General features: G+C 45.0%; 1 protein-coding gene across 1 annotated transcript in view; it reads right to left on the bottom strand.

Annotated features, from left to right (window-relative positions):
* The window catches only part of LOC106909694 (multiple epidermal growth factor-like domains protein 11), a 102,247-nt gene that overhangs the window by 2,925 nt on the left and 81,968 nt on the right, over positions 1–17,354 (bottom strand). Inside the window, exons 14-24 of the mRNA XM_088004544.1 lie at positions 15,548–15,694; positions 13,122–13,256; positions 9,253–9,381; positions 8,111–8,239; positions 7,577–7,705; positions 7,376–7,504; positions 6,728–6,967; positions 4,795–4,946; positions 4,400–4,469; positions 3,809–3,862; positions 639–851 (exon numbers count right to left, since the gene is read on the bottom strand). Of these exons, the coding sequence (XP_087860670.1) occupies positions 639–851; positions 3,809–3,862; positions 4,400–4,469; positions 4,795–4,946; positions 6,728–6,967; positions 7,376–7,504; positions 7,577–7,705; positions 8,111–8,239; positions 9,253–9,381; positions 13,122–13,256; positions 15,548–15,694 (1,527 nt within the window). The remainder of the gene's footprint in view (positions 1–638; positions 852–3,808; positions 3,863–4,399; positions 4,470–4,794; positions 4,947–6,727; positions 6,968–7,375; positions 7,505–7,576; positions 7,706–8,110; positions 8,240–9,252; positions 9,382–13,121; positions 13,257–15,547; positions 15,695–17,354) is intronic.

Genomic DNA, 17,354 nt, shown 5'->3' with positions numbered 1-17,354 from the left:
GTACAAATGTTCTTTATTTCTGAAAATGTGAATGTCTCCACCCCTCTAACTAGACCTGGTGGAGTTCCTTAAAAGCCAGGTGGTTCAGATGGGAGGGAGGTTCTCCCTCCTCCTGTTGGACTGACATGACATGACAGGCTGTAAACTGAGTGTGAAGCTGGAGATAAAGGAAGAAATATTGAAAGCTGTAAACTGCTGGTTCCAGTCGGGTTTCTTTTTGATCGCAAACTAACAAACAGAAACATTGTTTCTATTGGACTCATTTTAATTTATACGTGATCAATTTGTTGCTTATTGCTAAATTTCTACAACTGAGCCACTGGTTGCTATGGTGATTCCCTCCTCTTAGGGAGCAGGAGGGAGAGCCGGCCCGCAGCATCACTCCGTCCCTGTCTGATTATTGCTTTATTTATATTTACAGAAATTTTTTTCTGGGTGTTTTTGAAGATAATTTCTGCCACAACAGAAAATTTGATGAAATTGTTTAACTTTGAAGCTGTTGAGTTTTTCACTCATTTCATCAAAATCATATTTTACATTATGAATATTATTTTTCCAGGTTTTGAATATTTCATAAACGCTGTTTGATGCATTTAATGCAAAAGTCAGGCGATTCTGACGGAGCTGCCTTCTCCTACCGATGTCGTAGACGTTCCTGGCGGGCGGAACGCCGCCGCCGCTGATGATGGCGGCGGAGCAGCAGCGCGTCGCGTGCTCATGATGCACCGGCGACTTCATCTCCACGTAGCTGCTCTCGGCGTGCTTGCAGAGCGCCGGCTGGTCGTTGATGGTGGCGTACGGATTCTCGCTGTTCAGGGAGCAGGTGCTGGACAGAGAGCCCTTCATGTAGTCTGGAAAATACACAGGAAGGAAGAAACACGGCGTCAGGAAGGAGGCGGGGCGCAACGGCTGCAGAGGAGCTTCACGGTTAAACATTTAAACCTTTAAAATGCAAATTAAAGAAACAAAACTCCTGGAAGCCACAAAAAGAAATTAAAATATGGTGAAAAAGTTTGAAGTTCAGAAAGTGAAACTGATGAACAGATTCAGCAGGAGAACCGGCTCAGCCCGGCGCCGAGGTTTGGGCTAAAAGATGATAAGTTCATATAAAATAGAACATTACTGGGTAATTATTTGACTGGAAGACATTACCAACAATTAAACCCACAATTATAGAATCTTAAAAACAACAAATCAGAAAAGTACAATTAACCGTTTTGTTTACAAATGGGGTCCAAACGACCCCACACACGGAAAACTTGTATCGTTTGCCAGAGTCCTCACACGCACAAAGGTTCAAATAAATCTAAATTATTTGCACTTCTGTTAAATCTAAATCAAGTCAACAGTTAATGGGTCTAAAAACACGATGTGATGCTGGTCACATGTAGAGCCGGCCCAAGGCATAAACGAACTTAGAGAATATCAGTGCAGCTAAATTTGATTTAATGGTTTCAGCAGAGATAAATTAAAAGATTTCAAATTATTTAAACTTGAAGATTTTAAGGAGCTGGCAAGTTTACTTTGTAAAGGGTTAGGGTTACCACAGCAACAATCTGCTGCTCTGAGTTTAATCTTTGAGTTTTAGCTGTTCATTAATGCATCTTAGTAAACGACATTAGATTTGACCCCTGGTCAGTTACACCAGGCCCGTCTCACCACAGTGAAACGCTGTCAGTGGTGCTGATGGGGCCCCTGAATCAAGGCCTGATTCAACATTGGACCGGCCCTGCATAATGAGCTAGACCTGCTGCACAGCGCATCTCTGCAGCTGGATGTAGGGGACAAACAGGAGATTTAATTTATGAGGTTTAGCAGATCTTTCATTTGGTGTCTGTTGAGTTTTAATAAACGCCACAGAAACTGGTTTGGTTGATCGAGCTTCATGGGACGAGTTGTTCTGATCTACCCGACTCTAACCAGAACCAAAGCATTTGATATGCATCGTGTTGCCGCAAAAAATAGGCTAAAATAAAAACAAAGCAGCTGCTGTGCAAGTCACAAGGCGAACCGGGACCCAAACTTTATCACCGCAGACAGTCAGCATGTTGAGACGTAAACACACGTCTCAACATTTTGTTCACAAAGAAATATTCTCCTCAACGCGAACCTCTGAATGTGACGCTGAGCTCAATGTGAACATCTGCGGTTCACACTGAGCTGCACCAGCAGAGCAAAAACGGTGGATTCAAGATCAACTCTACAAACAAACATGGATCCTCGTCGTCACAGGGGAAGGAAAGGCCACATTAAAAACCATGGATTCAGTTTTTATTTCTCATAATTTCAGAAAAAAACCAACATTTAGTCTCACAAATTAGAGTACTATGAAAAAGAATCCATAAAAAGTTGAGTGGAAGGAAAACATGCAGCAGCAACGGGGATAACAAGAGCTTGGAGAGGACCAGAACTCAGCTGGAGGTCCAGGTAGTGGTTCTGGTTCTGGTCCAGCAGAACATTCAGAGTTCTCCATGCTTCCTTATGCTGGAGAGTTTTATTGAGATGCTAATTTCATTTTTTGTCAGGGCTTGGTACTGACCCACTGCTAACGGTACCAGAACCAGATCCAGAACCACATCCAGTGACCCAGGTGGTTCTGTGCCTGACAGATCAGCAATCGGGCTGAACCAGAATCTGTGGAGACCTCAAGTCCAGTACTGAGAGCAAAAAGACAAACTTTTCTGTTTAAAATATCCTGATATTTACACCACACTTCTTCCTTCCACTCAACTTTCCAAGAATTCACTAATTATTTTCTCAACATTTACATTTAATTTTGTGTTTCATTCTCTGTTGGGCCAAATTAATCAAAACTAGTTAAACTTTCTGAAATTAAGTACAAAATTTTTTTTTTAATAAAAAACATTTTTTCTTCAGAATTTCTAATTTTTTGAGCTATACTTGTTGGTTACCATGGTAACCTATAATCAGGAGACGATCAGAACAACTTCTGCAATTTTTCTATAAAGAAAAGCCGTTAAGATTCTGCAGGCTGGAAGAGGAAGTGAAGGAAATCTGAAAACATCAGCAGGAAACATGGAGGAAACACAGAGGAAAATGGAGGAAACATGAAGGAAATATGGAGGAAACACGGAAGAAGCACATAGGAAACACGGAGGAAACATGGAGGAAACATGAAGGAAAGATGGAGGAAACATGAAGGAAAGATGGAGGAAACATGAAGGAAACATGAAGGAAAGATGGAGGAAACATGAAGGAAACATGAAGGAAAGATGGAGGAAACATGGAGGAAATATGAAGGAAACACATAGGAAACATGGAGGAAAGATGCAGGAAGCACGGAGGAAAGACGGAGGAAACACGGAGGAAACATGAAGGAAAGATGGAGGAAACACGGAGGAAACATGAAGGAAAGATGGAGGAAACACGGAGGAAGCACATAGGAAACACGGAGGAAACATGGAGGAAAGACGGAGGAAACATGGAGGAAACATGAAGGAAAGATGGAGGAAACATGGAGGAAACATGAAGGAAAGATGGAGGAAACATGGAGGAAATATGAAGGAAACACATAGGAAACATGGAGGAAAGATGCAGGAAGCACGGAGGAAAGACGGAGGAAACTCGGCGGTGCTGGAAAAGTTTTTTTCCAGCAGGAATAAAGAAGAGCAGATAAAACACAGAGGGATTAGTTCTTCTGTAGAGACACAGTTAAGTTCAGGAAACCAGGTGTGAATCAGCAGCATTCAGGTGCAGCAGGTCTCCAGGACATGCAGGACATTATTAAACACAAGGAGCCGCAGGTCAGAGGTCAGAGGTCAGGAGGTCGGTGCCCACCACGGCGTACCTCTGCAGGGCGGCTCCAGGTGGTAACTGAGGCGCCGGTCGATGCAGTAAACTCCTGAGGAGAGACGCGGCAGAAAACCAGAGATAAATGTCCTGGGAAGATTGACCAAGACGTCCAGCAGGGCGGCGCTCCAGAGACAGGGAGGCTGACTGGATTCAACATTTGTTTAAACAAGCATCCATTCTAAGAGCCTCCCACGCTCCCCTGGTGACACATGTTGAGTTTCAACATGGTTGAATTTAGCGCTTCAGCATTAGCATTAGCTTCCTGTAATTACAGTGATGGTTTAGAATTTCCTGATAGCAGAACTAACCTTCGCTAATATTAGCATCTCTGGAAAACTGTTAGTAAAGGTATCGTTTTTCCAAAAGGAATAGAATAAATGATGGGACCTCTGACTTTATTCTGGACCTGTTCTTTCAAGATTTCTTCATATTTTTACTCAATGGAAGAAGCTAAAATCCTTTGACTGTCAAGTAAAGCTTTCAGAGAGGGGAGACGTTTATGCTGCTGGATCGTTTGGCCTTCCTAACTTTCCTGGACTCCAGGTTGTGTTTGTGTCCGGATCTATAGGCTGCAGAACCAACTGACCCAGATCAGTGAGGTTGCAGTAGGCGCCCCACTCCGGAGCGCTGTTCCTGAATCTCTTCTTCGGCTTCATCTGGGAAGGAAACCGACGACACGTTAGCAAGCGCAGAGGTTGACCTAGAAAAAAATTTAACTGAAAAGAAATATTTGAAACTGAAAGAAAAATGTGAAACAGAAAAAAATATTTCAAAAGTACTTTGGAAATTTAAGTTTTATTTGTTAAATTCCAAATTTTTTATTCAGTTTCAAATTCATTTTTCAGTTTCTAAACTACTTTTTTCATTTTCAATTTATTTTTGTTTTGAACAAACTTTATGGCCCTAATTTAGCTCCATAAAGATGTCTGTCCTTATGGAGCTGTTCTGATCTGTGTGTTGAGCATTTTGTCTTCCACCCACCTGGGCGGCGCTCTTCTTGTCCGGCTTGGCGTAGTGCGCGGCGTAGCCGCGCGGCCCCAGCGTGTGGTAGCTGGGGTTGGAGAAGCAGCCGGCGGCGGAGCTGCTGCTGGGAGACGAGTCTGCAGAGGAGAGCAGGCCTGCACACTGCAGCCCTGCTGCCGCCTCACATTAACACCAACATCTGCAGCTGCTGCACGTCAGCCTGACTCAGACTCCTGATCCAACCTCACTCTGCGCTTTACCTCCAAACAATCCCATGAAAACTTACAGAATTATCCACTGAGTTTATGAACTAGAAGCATTTTTCACATATCACATAAAATGACGCAAAAATGGAGTTTCACTTAAAGTTACATAAATACTGTTATTAATAAATGATTAATAAATATTCCATTAAATAAAAAATGTCTCCATGAAATGAAATCAAATATAAAAACATACTTTTTTAAATTGGGGAGCTGAAGTGGTATTTAATTGACTCTGACCAGACTCCTCCCCCCAGAGAAGACTCCTCCCCCTGAAAAGACTCCAACCCCCTGAAAAGACTCCTCCCCCAGAGAAGACTCCGTCCCTCCCAGAGAAGACTCCGCCCCCTGAAAAGACTCCAACCCCCTGAAAAGACTCCTCCCCCCAGAGAAGACTCCTCCCCCAGAGAAGACTCCGTCCCTCCCAGAGAAGACTCCGCCCCCTGAAAAGACTCCAACCCCCTGAAAAGACTCCTCCCCCCAGAGAAGACTCCTCCCCCAGAGAAGACTCCGTCCCTCCCAGAGAAGACTCCGCCCCCCAGAGAAGACTCCGCCCCTCCCAGAGAAGACTCCTCCCCCAGAGAAGACTCCTCCCCCTGAAAAGACTCCACCCCCAGATAAGACTCCTCCCCCCAGAGAAGACTCCGCCCCTCCCAGAGAAGACTCCTCCCCCAGAGAAGACTCCGCCCCTCCCAGAGAAGACTCCTCCCCCTGAAAAGACTCCGCCCCCCTGAAAAGACTCCTCCCCCAGAGAAGACTCCTCCCCCTGAAAAGACTCCACCCCCCTGAAAAGACTCCTCCCCCAGAGAAGACTCCTCCCCCCAGAGAAGACTCCGCCCCTCCCAGAGAAGACTCCTCCCCCAGAGAAGACTCCGCCCCTCCCTGAAAAGACTCCTCCCCCAGAGAAGACTCCTCCCCCTGAAAAGACTCCACCCCCCTGAAAAGACTCCTCCCCCAGAGAAGACTCCTCCCCCCAGAGAAGACTCCGCCCCTCCCAGAGAAGACTCCTCCCCCCTGAAAAGACTCCGCCCCCCACAGAAGACTCCTCCCCCTCATTTGAATAAATTAAAACTGAATTAAAAAATAAAAGTTAAGCAGCTCAAACATACTGGCAGCATACAGAAAGATGGAAAAACAAAGAAAAAAACAATAAATAAACCATAAAATAAAACAATTAAATCTTTAAATATCTTAAAGATTTAATTCATAATTCAATAAAATCTTGAATTATGAAATAAATATATATTGAATTAATCATTAAATCCCAAAATAAATAAACTGTAGTAAAGTAAATTACCCATTAAAATATATATTTTAAATGTATTATTTTATTTCATGGGGACATTTATTTATTTTATTAAATGTTTATTATTTATTAACAGTACTATTTATTTAATTTTGAATGAAATGTCCATGTCCATATTAAAGCATGTGGTACTGGAGTAAAATGGACCCATTAGAACCTCTCCAGAACCTTCTGGTTCTGGAGAGGTTCCAGGAAAGAAAACCAGAAATGAGATCCGGATCAGGAGGTTTGATCACCAATAACCACACATGAACCTTAAAACAACCAGAAAACAACCTTAAAATAACCTTTAAACAACAGAGAAATCACCAGGAAGTCACGTCATTTGGTTCTGTTTGGTTCTGGCCGTGCGTGAGCCCCAGCCGGTTCTGATCCGTCATACCTGACAGCGAGTAGTCGGTGGAGCCGATGTGCAGGGCGGGGGTGTAGCTGACGCTGGGCGCCTGCTGGCCTTTCTCCCGCTGCCGGTACCGGTACCGGAACCAGACCACCAGAACCAGCATGGCCATGATGAGCAGCAGCAGGAAGACGATGCCCAGCACGGCGCCGGCTGACTGCCGCTCCGACGCCAGCGCCGGGCTGATCTTGGTGTACGGGTTCAGCTCCTCCATCATCAGGGCGGCTGAGGACACACAGGAAGCTGTCAAGGTTCCATGCTTTTATTCTGAAGGAACATTTCCTGTTTGATCTGCTGTTTTTACTGTCTGAGCTTCTCCTATGGACCATCATTCCTCCACCGCCGTGCTTCACAGATAAAGCATGAGGTTCTTCTCCAGACATTATGGGATGGAGGGTTTTGTAGAGGAAGAGGATCAAACTCCAAATCTAATTGTTTTTAGCTGTCAAGTTGTCAACAAAGTGCTGGATGTAAACAATAACATGGAGAACATGTGTCCACCATCTTGTCTCCAGTATTTATTAACTATAAAATGATGAGAACATGTATTTTTCTGTGGTTTCTCGTTTGGACTGAGCTGCTGATCTTTTGTTTTGTTTTTAGAAATGAAGAAAAGCCGAGCGGCAGCCTCACCCTGGTCGCAGCGGATGCCCTTAAAGCCGATGCTGCAGTAGCAGGTTCCCGTCACGTAGTCGCACGTGGCGTTGTTCATGCACTCGCAGAGTTGCTGGCAGCCGTAACCAAACGTCCCTGACGGACACTCTGGAAGACAGGAGTCCACGTCACACACGCGTCCAGAAACGCTGAGGAAGACGCCGGGCGGCGGAGACTCACTGAGCTCACAGCTGGGCCCGATGAAGCCCGTCCTGCAGGAACAATGGCCGCTGATGTGGTCGCAGTCGGCGCCGTTCTGGCAGCGGCAAACCTCCGAACACTGAGCGCCGTAGAAACCCGACGGGCAGCCTGCGGGGGAGATGGCGCTTACAACAAAAGCATGCCACACTTTTCAGATTCCCAATAAATGCTGAAAGCCACATTTTATTGTCCTGCCAGAGTTATGAAGTTTTGTGTCAATTAAATATAATAAAAATGATTGTTTTGAACAAAATGACATGGGTGAAAAGTTTAAGGCGTATGAATACTTTTAGAAGCTCCAATCTCCTTCCAAAGAGAGGTTTTAAAAGTTTGAATAATTTATTTTTAAACGCCTTAAATTAGAACATCAGTAACTTTTCTATGTTTCTGTGATCATTGCTGCAGTTTAATAATCTGCCACTAGATGGTGATGTTGTTCCAGCTAGCTGGAGCAGAGCAGCTGTGCAGCGATGTTGGGCTCAATCTCTGTGTGTGTGTGTGTGTGTGGCGTACGCTGCGTGCAGTAGAGTCCGGTCCACCCGGGGCTGCAGGAACACTCTCCGTCCGCGGCGCTGCACTCGGCTCCGTTGTGACAGTTGCACAGGTGGAGGCAGTCTGGACCCCAGGACCCTGCAGGACACGCTGCCAGAGAAACCGCAGAGCGTGAGGGAGCGTTCACACCAGCCGTGTTTAATCTGCTTTCACACGACTCTAATCCGTTTGTCCAGAAACTCGGATTCGGTTGGTGAGGTGTGAATACTAATCGACCTCTGACCTCTGGTCCTCCTGACCTTGATCTGAAGTGAACTCTGGTTTGGTTTGAATGCATATGTGAACACCAAATGGACCGGAGACCGCTCCAAAAGCAGGAAGTGAACTACAGTGCAGGGCATTCTGGGTAAATACAACCAAAGCTAACATGCTAGCCTAGCGCTAGCAGCAGAAATGGCTCCTGGTCTTTAGCCTAAAGAGAAATCCGCCAACCGCTAAAACCTGACGCCTCCATCTTGTTTCCATCTGGTGAAGAAGGAAGTTGCTCTCAGAGTCTTCAGAGGTTTTTGTGTCGTTTCCTTCAGTGGTTTTTGGTGCAGCGCCCCCACAGGCCAGGAGGGGAACAGGTTGGGAAAGAAAACCGCAGCAGCTAAAAATGGAAGAAATGTTGCCATTTTGGACTAAAATCGAACCGAGTCGACTGGACTATCAGGAGGGAAAACATCCAAACGCTAACTGAAGTTCATCAGTCAACGTTTGGCTGGTGCCTAACTCTGACCTGTGAAACTCAAGACCCAGCCAGCATGCCTAGGTGGGCCCCATGTGCGGAAAAGGAGGGCAGACCATATGGGTCCCATATGGGTTTGTCCGCGGGTTCCACGATGGCCCCACATGGGTTTGTCCATTTAGGGCCCATGTAGCGCCCATGTGGGCTGTGGCCCTACATGGGCAAACCCATGTGGGGCCATCGTGGAACCCGCGGACAAACCCATATGGGACCCATATGGTCTGCCCTCCTTTACCGCACATGGGGCCCACCTAGGCATGCTGGCAGGGGAGCTGCTAAAACGATGTCAGAGAACCTGGGTATAACATCTGTTAGTCTTTGTTTGTCTCTGGGACTTTGACTACGCCAAAGGGACCCTGAGTGGTGTCCGTCTTACGTTTGGAGCAGTCGTCTCCGATCCAGCCGGGGTAGCACTGGCAGGAGCCGTCCAGCGGGTTGCAGGTGCCGTTGTTGGTGCAGGCGCAGGCCTCGGCGCAGGCCTTGCCGAACTTCCCGCTGGGACACACTGGAGACACGGCAGAGCAAAGCCTCTGAGCAAAACACCACAATGATGCTCGAAATGAGGAGACACTTTAAAATAAAAAACTTTAGCAGAATTTCAGGGGTCAGGCTGAACGCAGCAGCAGTTAGCACCGACGCCTTGCAGCAAGAGGGCTTTGACTGGTCCCTCTAAACTGCCTTATTTAGTTATTCATTCATCTGATTTCTATCAGGTTCTGATTTTGTTAAGTAAATCCAGACAGAAAATCGACATCCAGCTTTTTAGGGCCTGTGTTTATTATTTGATCAAACTGAAGTAGGAGTCTCAGATGTTGGATTTAAAAACATTATAAAGTTAAAAAGTTTTAATGTGAATTAAATGGAGCCATTTTTAAACTTTAACTGAATGAATTCACCAATTATTCTGTAAAAGTAACTTTTATGTGTTGTCACATTTTTAATTGGATGACTTTGTGTTCCAGAAGGTCTCCAGTTATTATTATTATTATTATTATATTTTTAATGGTTTATTCTGCATTTCTTAAGATTTTATCACAAAAAAATTGAAGATCCAGGTGGGAATCTTTATTTACTCTTTCTTAATTTAAAATTAAAAGTTTTACACCATAAATCTTTGAGCTTTATGTTCTCAATCATCTCAGTTTCACACTTTAAACTCTAATCATGATTATCAGAACCAAAACAGGATTAATTTAATTTCATATGAATTTTCTCCACATTTTTAAACAGAATCTGGACAGCAGGGGTGTCCAAAGTGCGGCCCGGGGGCCACCTGTGGTCCAGGAAGTGTTTTTTTGTGGATCTCGCCTGCCAAACTAAAACTAATATTAGCAAAAAGAAAACAATGTAATAATAAAAGTATTTTTTGCTTCACTGACTATAAAAGCGGACTCTTGTCCTTGAGAATAAACACAGAAATCCAGTAAAAACAACAAACTGTTTTCAAACATGGTTTGCAGTTTTTGTCTTTTAAACCAAGGCAAACCTGAGGGTGTCCAGGTTTACAGCTCCCCTCTCTACAGAAATCAGACTTTATGCTGGTAAAAAGAGGAACAAACATGATTATAAAAAATGTGACCCTCATTTACCGTCAGATTCTCAGTGTCAGCCAGAGAGGAATAAAGACAGTGCAGGATATAAAGTGAACCCGGTGCTGAGCCCTGAGGGATCCCCAAACCCTTCAGGAATCTGGATTTATCGTTTCACTTCTTTATAACCAAACAGCTTTGAGACGCAAAGCAAACCTGCTTTCTGCGTTCACTCAGTAATCAGCTGGAAAGTTTGTCTGTGGGAAGAAAGCCGTTCCTGGTTCAGTGAACGGAAGCAGCTTCGTATCAGAGTCAGAGCGTGAAGGTGATGAAGGTGATGAAGGTGATGCAGCTGTGGGTGGAACCGCCGGACTCATCACCAGGCGTTGGGTTCAGGTGGGTCTGAAGCCGCCTTCCTGCTGCCAACCACAGCAGAACCTCAACATGGTTCCTCCGGATCGGCTTCCTGTGCAGAACCTCTGGCGGTGATGCAAACCCAGATCACAGTGAGCTAAGGAGGCCGCTGGAGAGCGGCGCCGCTCCGGTTAATTACCGGCTCCTGATCTCACTGCTGGTGCCGAATGAGCTTTGATTCAGAGTTTAGCGTCGCAGCTGCTGAGGAGGGAATTCATTAGCGCTGCTGATGACATCCTAACCGCCGCTTACACTTCCTGTTCACCGGCAGCCGGGTCAGGCAGAACCAGAACCGGGACAGCGTCAGAAACCGTCACTCTGCAGGCCGCAGAGCAGAGGTCAAAGGTCACCCTCAAACAGGCCTGTCACCATAACAAATGCTGTATGATAAATTAGACCAGAAGTTATTTCTAAAAACTATAATATAATCTAGATTTATAGATCTGCAGTTACAGATCTATATTTATAAATCTAGAGTTATAGATCTAGAGTTTCAGGTCTTACAGCTGGAAACCAGAAGTCAGGATAAAATTCTGGGTTTGGACCTTCAGAGCCACATGAAGACGGTTACAAAGTCGGCCTTCCATCAGCTCAGAACGTTAAAGATCTGCTGCTGTTGGATGAACCGTCTGGACCTCCCTGGTCCTCTGGTTCTGGTTCTGGTCTGCATCAACAGAACCAGAACCAAACATGGAGAAGTAGTTCCTTTAAATCAAAGCTTTTCAATAAATGGATCCTGACCAACATTTTGATGGTGAATTTAAAGTTTCTGGTTTCATAACTGTTGGCTGCGTGACGCGTTTATGACGTTTTCATGTTGCTGAAATGTGCAACAAAATTAAACCTGTAAAAATGTATTTTGCTATAAATTCGCTGCTGATGTTGAACATCTGTTCTGCAGTGGTGATGAGGAGGAGCGGGGTCTTCGTCCTGTTTCCTTTAATAAGCCGCAGACCGCAGCCGCTGCTGTGAGCTGCTCATGTTAATTGGCAATAATCAAAAAAAGGCCCAGAGCGCATGAATTTATCATCAGGCTCGTCAGACTCCACAGTATCTGTGTCTCAATATTTTATTAGTGTAACTGAATATAAAAGAGGAACATTACATCCCGGAGCATCGGGAAGTTCGTTTCTACCAAACAAGCTGGAGACGAGACTTTTCTGCTTTCTGGAGAAATAAAAACACTTTTTCCACTTTCTGCCCTTTTGTCTCCAAAACACAAAAACTCGGATTAAAAACATAAATCAAAAAACTGGCTGCTTTTTATGGGGCTTTCATGATTTTCTAGTAAAAGTTTAATGATGATCCAAAACATGAGACAGTAAATCCACCTCTGAATCAGTCAAACATACAAAATATGGGTTTTTGATTGGCCTAGTCAAAGAACAAACATTTATGCTGTAAAACCCTCCACTGTGTTTTAAAACACAAAGTTCCTCCACAGACTCATTTCCAGAGGCCAGAGGAGTCGGGGAGCGGATGTAGAGTTTGATCTGTTTGGATTATTTTACCTGAATAAATAATCTGAAAGTCACAGAAACAACATGGATCCAACATCAGGGACAAACGTTTCTGCCTCTGTTCATTCCTGTACATAACTGAGAAATGTAGCATTTTGTCTGAGTCTGATTCATAGGAACAACCCAGGACTGTAAAGCAGCTGAATCAGGATTAGCAATCTACCAAAGACTCTCAGGCAATCGGCTTAGGACTGAAATGATCCGTTTCTAAGATTATTTTAAGATTACACTCATGATTCCATCTGTTTCATGAAGTGCACCGGTTCCTCCTGCAGCAAGACCTGAAACTTAATGTTTTTTCATGATATGATAATGATTTGTTACTTCTTCTTCCTGTGTGGCTGCACACAGTTACTGCATTTAATCCCGTTTTCTAATGCATTGAAACTGTAAAACTAACAATTCCAACAGAACTGAGAGTTTGAGGGTTTTAAACGTCATCAGTTAGAATTTATCATGACAACGGCAAATCAAAATTCTGTTAATAATAAATTTATGATGATAAACACGTTAGATTCTGCATGCATTGAATCCAGCAGATCTGTTTAGTTGCTGCTGATTTAAACCAGATTTTCATGACAGACATAAAAAGGTTTTCCCCCGGTGGTTTGAAAACGCTTCAGGACGCAGAAAGACGTTCACGTTTAAAGATGAAGAATATTTCAATATCAGATTAATCATCAGATTAATTGATTAATCATATGTGGCTAATGGTCCGATGTTGTTTGGGGTTCTTCTGTGAAGCGGTGAGTCCGGTTTGCGGGATGAAGCGGAGGACTGACCTTGGTTGCAGAGGGAGCCGAAGAATCCGCTGAGGCAGTCGCAGCGCCCGGTGACGTGGTGGCAGGGCGCGTCGCTGTGGACGCACTGAGGACACGGCTGGCTGCAGCGCAGGCCGTAGGACCCTGGGGAGCAGGCTGCAGGAAGCACAGAACAGCTGATCTGAGCGATTGAGGTCTTGCTGCTGGAGGGTCTCAGGTTCTGGTTCCAGCACTGACCCAGACTCATTCGTCAGGCTTTTAATTTGCTTTAATTGATGTTGGTCTAAGTGGCAGGCTGCTCTCCTGCCTCCCTCACGCTTCTGCTTCCTCCTAATTAAGATAATTACTTCAACTGTGAACTGAGGAGCCTTAAATCTCCCTCTGTGATCCACAGAGAGGCAAGGAAACCACAGAGATCCAAATCCACCAGAACAGTTCTGCAGCCAGGAGCCAACAGGAAGAAGCAGAACACCTGGACCAGACAGGAAGCTAACAGGAAGCTAACAGGAAGGAGCAGAACACCTGAACCAGGCAGGAAGCTAACAGGAAGGAGCAGAACACCTGGACCAGACAGGAAGCTAACAGAAAGGAGCAGAACACCTGGACCACGCAGGAAGCTAACAGGAAGCTAACAGAAAGGAGCAGAACACCTGGACCACGCAGGAAGCTAACAGGAAGGAGCAGAACACCTGAACCAGGCAGGAAGCTAACAGGAAGGAGCAGAACACCTGGACCAGACAGGAAGCTAACAGAAAGGAGCAGAACACCTGGACCACGCAGGAAGCTAACAGGAAGCTAACAGAAAGGAGCAGAACACCTGGACCACGCAGGAAGCTAACAGGAAGCTAACAGGAAGGAGCAGAACACCTGGACCAGACAGGAAGCTAACAGGAAGGAGCAGAACACCTGGATCAGACAGGAAGCTAACAGGAAGGAGCAGAACACCTGGACCAGACAGGAAGCTAACAGGAAGGAGCAGAACACCTGGACCAGACAGGAAGCTAATAGGAAGGAGCAGAACACCTGGACCAGACAGGAAGCTAATAGGAAGGAGCAGAACACCTGGACCAGACAGGAAGCTAACAGGAAGGAGCAGAACATCTGGACCAGACAGGAAGCTAACAGGAAGCTAACAGAAAGGAGCAGAACACCTGGACCAGATAGGAAGCTAACAGGAAGGAGCAGAACACCTGGACCAGATAGGAAGCTAACAGGAAGGAGCAGAACACCTGGACCATATAGGAAGCTAACAGGAAGGAGCAGAACACCTGACCAGACAGGAAGCTAACAGGAAGCTAACAGGAAGCTAACAGGAAGGAGCAGAACACCTGGACCATATAGGAAGCTAACAGGAAGGAGCAGAACACCTGGACCAGACAGGAAGCTAACAGGAAGGAGCAGAACACCTGGACCAGGCAGGAAGCTAACAGGAAGCTAACAGGAAGGAGCAGAACACCTGGACCAGACAGGAAGCTAACAGGAAGCTAACAGGAAGGAGCAGAACACCTGGACCATATAGGAAGCTAACAGGAAGGAGCAGAACACCTGGACCAGACAGGAAGCTAACAGGAAGGAGCAGAACATCTGGACCAGACAGGAAGCTAACAGGAAGCTAACAGAAAGGAGCAGAACACCTGGACCAGATAGGAAGCTAACAGGAAGGAGCAGAACACCTGGACCATATAGGAAGCTAACAGAAAGGAGCAGAACACCTGGACCAGATAGGAAGCTAACAGGAAGGAGCAGAACACCTGGACCATATAGGAAGCTAACAGAAAGGAGCAGAACACCTGGACCATATAGGAAGCTAACAGGAAGGAGCAGAACACCTGGACCATATAGGAAGCTAACAGAAAGGAGCAGAACACCTGGACCAGATAGGAAGCTAACAGGAAGGAGCAGAACACCTGGACCAGATAGGAAGCTAACAGGAAGGAGCAGAACACCTGGATCAGGCAGGAAGCTAACAGGAAGGAGCAGAACACCTGGATCAGGCAGGAAGCTAACAGGCAGCTAACAGAATAAAAATTTCTGATTTAAATTTTCTCCCTGCTCAATTCTAAGACAGATTTTGCTGAAATGTAGGATTTAGATACAAACATCTTAAAGAAAATTCATATTCATTAACAAAAATAAATTAAAAGCTTCAAAAAGAAATAAAACGTCAAAAAAATAAAAAATGAGATGAAAAATAAAAGGTAAAAATTAAAAAATAAAATAAATAATTATGAATAAATAAAAAATAAATATGGATTTGAAAATAACATAAGAAACTAAAAATAAAATACAAGACATACATTTAAAAATAAAAATATGAATATAAAATAAGTAAAAGAAATAAAAGACTAACAATAAAATAAATAATAAAAATGCAGGTAAAGTAAATAAAATAAAACAGAATCAATAAAAGCTGCAGCATGCTTTCGGTGTTCAGATGCTGCGTTTACTTCTCCTGCAGTTGGTGCCGCGGTATCCTGCGGCGCACACGCAGCTGCCGTCCTCCGGCGCGCAGGAGCCTCCGTTCTCACAGGAGCAGCTGGAGGAGCAGTTCGGCCCCCAGAGGCCCTCAGAGCACACGCTGTCACAGTGGACGCCTGCAGGTGAAAACAAGAGGTTCTGGTTCTGATCGGTGTCAAACTGTGGCGGCTCGGCCCGGTTCTGACCCGTTTCATCTCCACTACAGGATTCCTTCTGTTGTTCAGGAGCCATTAAAGGCCGAAACAAACAAACACCGAGCAGCGGATCAATCCGCTGCTGAAAATAGTCCTGAACCGCGCCGCCGGAGGAGCGTCGATGAAAAGTCCACTCAGCGGCTGAGTCACACGGTTCGGCCGCTTAATGGGAGGAATGGAAGTGGGAAATCATTTTCTAATGGGGCGGCAGAAATACGGTAAAAGGAGCTTCTCATTTTTAACGGCGCGCACCTTTAATAGCTGCAGGACCAGAGAAACCACAGCGGCCATTTTTCATCTGGATTTATCGCAGATCAGTTCAGTTAACCGTCAGGAAGGAGAACAACATTCTGAATCTTTACTGGGAAAAATAGAAAAAGTGTAAAAGTGGCTCTGTCCTTGTTTAGCTGGAGCTCTTTCAGAACCGGTCCGATAAATTCCTTCAGGAATCAGAACCAAATCAATATGAACGATTCCCCAAAGCGGTTTTTTATAGACCACATCAGTCTCAACATCTGGAACTTTTTATCTGCTGTGGCTTCCAAACGTTTTCACAGCCCGACCTGAAACTTCTGCGTTTTTCTTATGTGACAAACCAAACGTCCGTCTTCTGGTCAACTCTGACCAGTTTCCTCTTCCTGCTACAGAAAAGTTTCCCCTCATGACGCTGATGCCGTCTCCACTGAAGAAAAACATTTGGACTCATTTTGTTTTTAGCGAATTCTCAGGAAAACCAAACTGCGTTTCATTGACCATAACTGTGCAAAGTGAAATTACAAAAATAAATCTGCTTGTGTGATTTTAAGTTTGTTTCTTGTTTGATTAAAAACTGCAATTGCAAAATTAAAGGTTTGTGCACATTTGAGACTGAAACGACGTTTGTCAAACGGAGGATTCACGAATCTAATCTTGGGTTCGTATTTAAACATGTGGAAAAGATACTTTATCGTCTCTGACCAAAAATCTGGGACAGAAATCAGACTGTTGGACCTGTGAAGCATGGTGGTGGAGGTATGATGGGTTGGGCTGCTGGAAGAAAGTTCACTGAGTTATAATTATATCAATGAAATATTTCCCAGTGTGAGTCAATCTTCTTTTGTTTGAAAATGATCCAGATCTAAATATTTTGCAGTAACTTTGGGTTTGCCTTCTTTCTCCCTGCAGTGTCTCCGTCTTTCATCAGCCTTACATCGACTGCGCCGCGTCTCTCTGCGCCCCTGGAGGCAGAAACAAAAGCCGGCTGTTCAGGATGGATCAGAGCCGCCGCCGCCGCTCACCGGGGGACGGCGCCCAGGAGACTCCGCCCACATCCGGTCAGATGGTTCACCAGCAGAACGAACGGAGGCGCTGTGCGCCCCGCGTGGCCGAAGCCATTACGCCTGCTTCCTCATATGTTTAAACATCAGGGCAGTGAAATATTCCTCAATGAAAGTTTTCCAGAACATTCACCAGGAAAGCAAAACTGAAGTTTCTGACCCGGTTCAGGTCGGAAAAAAGCATCAGAACCGACAGATCCAGAGAAAGATTTTCAGTTTTTCACCATTTATTATTTATTACACTTCCTGAATTTGTCTCCAGCTCA

This window comes from Poecilia mexicana, unplaced genomic scaffold, assembly GCF_051168715.1.
Source record: "Poecilia mexicana isolate PSO_F unplaced genomic scaffold, ASM5116871v1 scaffold_3, whole genome shotgun sequence".
NCBI lineage: Eukaryota > Metazoa > Chordata > Actinopteri > Cyprinodontiformes > Poeciliidae > Poecilia > Poecilia mexicana.
This window is presented reverse-complemented; position numbering and strand designations above follow the sequence as displayed.